The 4,299-nt window shown below is 39.3% G+C and overlaps 1 protein-coding gene across 1 annotated transcript in view; it reads right to left on the bottom strand.

Annotated features, from left to right (window-relative positions):
• LOC107093599 (troponin I, fast skeletal muscle-like) overlaps window positions 1–3,957 on the bottom strand; it is a 7,492-nt gene extending 3,535 nt beyond the window's left edge. Inside the window, exons 1-3 of the mRNA XM_015388763.1 lie at window positions 3,807–3,957; window positions 2,515–2,550; window positions 2,212–2,248 (exon numbers count right to left, since the gene is read on the bottom strand). Of these exons, the coding sequence (XP_015244249.1) occupies window positions 2,212–2,248; window positions 2,515–2,525 (48 nt within the window). The 5' untranslated portion in view covers window positions 2,526–2,550; window positions 3,807–3,957. The remainder of the gene's footprint in view (window positions 1–2,211; window positions 2,249–2,514; window positions 2,551–3,806) is intronic.
• Window positions 3,958–4,299: the final 342 nt, after the last annotated feature.

Genomic DNA, 4,299 nt, shown 5'->3' with positions numbered 1-4,299 from the left:
TGATATACACTACTCAAAAAAAAATAAAGGAACACTTTGTAAGAGTATAGCAGAGTATAGCATATAGTTAATTAAACTTCTGGGATATTAATTTGGTCAGGTAAGTAGCAGAGGGGGTTGTTAATCAGTTTCAGCTTCTTTGGTGTTAGTAAAATTAACAACAGGTGCACTAGAGGGGCCACAAGGAGACGACCATCAAAACAGGAATGGTTTTATAGGTGGAGGCCACTGACATTTTTTCCCCTTCTCATCTTTTCTGACTCTTTTTCACCAGTTTTGCATTTGGCTAGGGTCACTGTCACTACTGTTATCATGAGGCGCTACCTGGAACCTACAGAGGTTGCACAGGCAGTCCAACTCCTCCAGGATGGCACATCAATACGTGCCATTGCCAGAAGGTTTGCTGTGTCTCCCAGGACAATCTCAAGAGCATAGAGGAGATTCCAGGAGACAGGCAGTTAATCCAATAGAGCTGGACAGGGCCGTAGAAGGTCTACAACCCATCAGCAGGACTGGTATCTGCTCCTTTGTGCAAGGAGGAGCAGGAGGAGCACTGCCAGAGCCCTACAAAATGACCTCCAGCAGGCCACTGTTGTGAATGTCTCTGACCAAACAATTAGAAACAGACTTCACAAGGGTGGCCTGTGGGCCCGACGTCCTCTAGTGGGCCCTGTGCTCACTGCCCGGCACAGGGGAGCTCGATTGGCATTTGCCACAGAACACCGGAATTGGCAAGTTCGCCACTGGCGCCTTGTCCTTTTCACAGATGAGAGCAGGTACAACCTGAGCACATGTGACAGACGTGAAAGGGTCTGGAGAAGCCGTGGAGAACATTATGCTGCCTGTCACTTCATTCAGCATGACCGGTATGGTGGTGGGTCAGTGATGGTATGGAGAGGCATATCCATGGAGGGATGTACAGACCTATACAGGCTAGACAACGGCACCCTGAATGCCATTAGGTATTGGGATGAAATCCTTGCACCCATTGTCAGATCCTATGCTTGTGCAGTGGGTCCTAGGTTCCTCCTGGTTCATGACAATGCCCGGCCTCATGTGAGGAGAGTATGCAGGCAGTTCCTGGAGGATGAAGGAATTGATACCATTGATTGGGCCCCACGCTCGCCTGACCGAAATCTAATAGAACACCTCTGGGACATTATGTTTCGATCCATCCGACGCCGCCAGGTTGCACCTTTAGACTGTCCAGGAGCTCAGTGATGCCCTGGTCCAGATCTGGGAGGAGATACCCCAGAGCGGCATGCATACAGGCACGTGGGGGCCATACAAATTACTGAATACCATTTTGAGTTGCTGCAATGAAATTTCAGTAAAATGGACTAGCCTGCCGCATCATTCTTTTCACTGTAATTTTTGGGGTATCTTTGAATTCAGCCCTCTGCAGGTTGATAATTTTCATTTCCATCAAATGATGTGGCATCCTTTAGTTCCTAACACATCACCCAGTCCATATCAGTATAAATAAACAGCATGATTTTTTCCCCCATTGAGATCTGATGTGTTTTCAAAGTGTTCCTTTAATTTTTTTAAGCAGTGTATATGATATATACACAGAATATCAGGAATATTTTCACATCAGGATAAAGGGGGACTTTGTTTGACTTGGTGGCTAATGTACACCTTAGTTTAGTTTGGGTTACTTTCATACATTTCCACTGCCTGGAGGAAATGGTGTAGTTTAATGAGATGTTAATTCCCAAGAAGCTAACCCAGTATGAGCAGCCCATGAGGCATCCAGCTGTCCAGCATTTTGCTTCATAGTCGTGAGGCAAAGACAGAGTGAGGATCTAAACTTTTTCAAATCACAGATGTCATTAAATCATTTCTACAGCTCATCACTTCCTCACTTTTGGTTAACTTTACAGTCCAATTCCATTCCATCTGTAAGTAGTTCACATCAGGTTCCCTTGAAAGCAGAACAATACGCAGGTTTTAGGCAGACTAGAGTAGCTTTGTGTGGTCAGCACCAGAATTCAGGTAAGCTTTCCCACTGGAGCATATTCGAGGAGACAAACTTCATTTAAAGCCAAATTTTGCTTTAAATGAGAGCTGTGGTTTGAAAGCCCTTTAAAGCAAATCACGGGAAATAATTTCCTAATGAAATGTAAGTTTTCTGTAAATGCAACAGGTAATCATTTCAACAGCTGATAAAGACATCTTGGATGCCGATGTCAGCAGAGACTCTTTTACCTTCAGGTGGTGCCTGCGGCTTGAACTCATCTTCTTGCTGTGAGGAACATAAAACAAAATTTTTCATGCTTTTTTGCTATTCATCTGTTTATTTTAAACCATTAACATATCTCAATCCTATTTATTTTTTTCTAATTCTCTTTGGAAGTTAAACAAATATGAAAGTCTACTTCTGCTATTTCTTCTTAATTTTTTACACTTTAATATTTTGAAACATAAGTAAATCTGAACCAAACAACCAAAATCATATACTAATTCTTAAATCCACAAAAAATCATATTGGTAAGAGAAAGCATAACTTACTCGTGAGACATATTGGCAGGTTCTTTTTTTAACAGCCTGTTGGAAAAATGAATAAATAAATCAAACATCACAATTTATTTTATTTTATTTTTTTGTCACACGATAGGCCCCGCTGTGTCCCCCTGTTTCCTATTATACCTTTAATGAGCAGCTGTGGGATTATTGAGCTAAGTTTAGAGGTAGGGTCAGATGTCACAACTGACGCAGGGAGTGGGATAAGCCACACATCCTCCTGGAATTAACACTCAATTCTTCTCGCAGAAAATAACTTTAGTGAATGTGCTGCAACAGCATCTTTCTCAGTACTTCAAAACAAAAAAAACATTAACACCCATGCACCAATACCTACTGAAACAAGCTTGCCAAACCCCTTTTTTTTACAATTCCAAGCTTAGCTGCTTTAGTCACAAAGCCAACAAACAGAGAAAAGGTCTCATTGTTTAACTTTAACGGGTTTTTTGCATCCTTAAAAAAATATAAATTTCTCAGAATTAGTTTTAACTTGATTAAAATTTGTATCAACCACTTGAAGCTACCGGTTTTTTTCACTTCGTGCAGATTATACCTTGATAATGTAAAAATGTGTTTTCATTTTTACTTGCTGACAGAATTAATAGATCTGCTTCAAATATAATAAACTAGAATAGAATCACATTTATTTCCATTGTTTCACACAAGAAAAACCTAATTAGCAGCTCTTGTTGCTAAGGGAATTCCTCACACATATACTGTTTTGACAAAAAATGATAAACTAAATTAAACAAAATGGACCGGCTGCTTTGGGAATCAATGAAAAGCCTTGCTTTGTTTGGAAGAGACTCTTCTCTCTGAGAGGCACAAGCTTCTCCACAACGCTTCTAATTTTTGACAGGGGGATGTAACTTTGATATTTCGGAAAAACTAAATTTGCTTCTTTGAATCTGAGGATATCCTTCTTTCTTCAACTAAGTTAAGTATATATTTTAAATTAACTATCAAAATACTATTAATGCTAACAACCTTAATTATCGTATAATGCTTTAAAAAAAAATGATGCAACCTTAAATGTTACCATTACAGAATCTGATAACCAATTTGCAAACCTATTTAAATATCACTGGAACTTTTTGTTAATATTTTTAGAAAATAAATTGGCACTATCATCCTGAAGGTGATAACGCCAATAACTGGTCCTCTCCACTCAACAATAAACCACCTCTTCTGCATTGTAGGATCTCATAAAATACACAAATATATTTTTCGTACAGAGATACGATGAGTAAAGGAGAAAAAAAAAAGAAGCCATGTCTCACCTACGATGAAAAAGAAAGCCAGGAAGGAGGACAGTAGAGCCAGTGGGAACAAAACATTATCAGGGTGTTTATATATAAGGGTTCTGATATGAATGTGGAGCTGCTTTTTATGGAAATACAAGATCCTCAGTCCAATCAGCCACCAAGGTCCTGAAATATCACCATCCCCCAACTTCATCTCATCAAGGAGGAGCCTCTATTCATTCGGGGATCCTGCTATTAGTGGAATCATATAAAGGAAATGAAAAGAGGTACATCACTGATGATTCTCCTTTAGTGCAAATCAAGCAGAAACATTATCAAGAGTTCAAGCTGATATTCATAATGCAGTTTGATGATTAGTTGGTATATTAAAATAAAAAACTCACAATATATCTGAATTGTGAACTTTATAATTCAGCTTACCAGACTCTGATAAGCTGTTTAATCACTAAAGTGACACTTTAAACTGCATGACCTCTCTTAAAGTTTTCACAATTATCCAGAAGGTTTT

This window comes from Cyprinodon variegatus, unplaced genomic scaffold (assembly GCF_000732505.1).
Source record: "Cyprinodon variegatus isolate N-32 unplaced genomic scaffold, C_variegatus-1.0 Scaffold434, whole genome shotgun sequence".
Taxonomy (NCBI): domain Eukaryota; kingdom Metazoa; phylum Chordata; class Actinopteri; order Cyprinodontiformes; family Cyprinodontidae; genus Cyprinodon; species Cyprinodon variegatus.
This window is presented reverse-complemented; position numbering and strand designations above follow the sequence as displayed.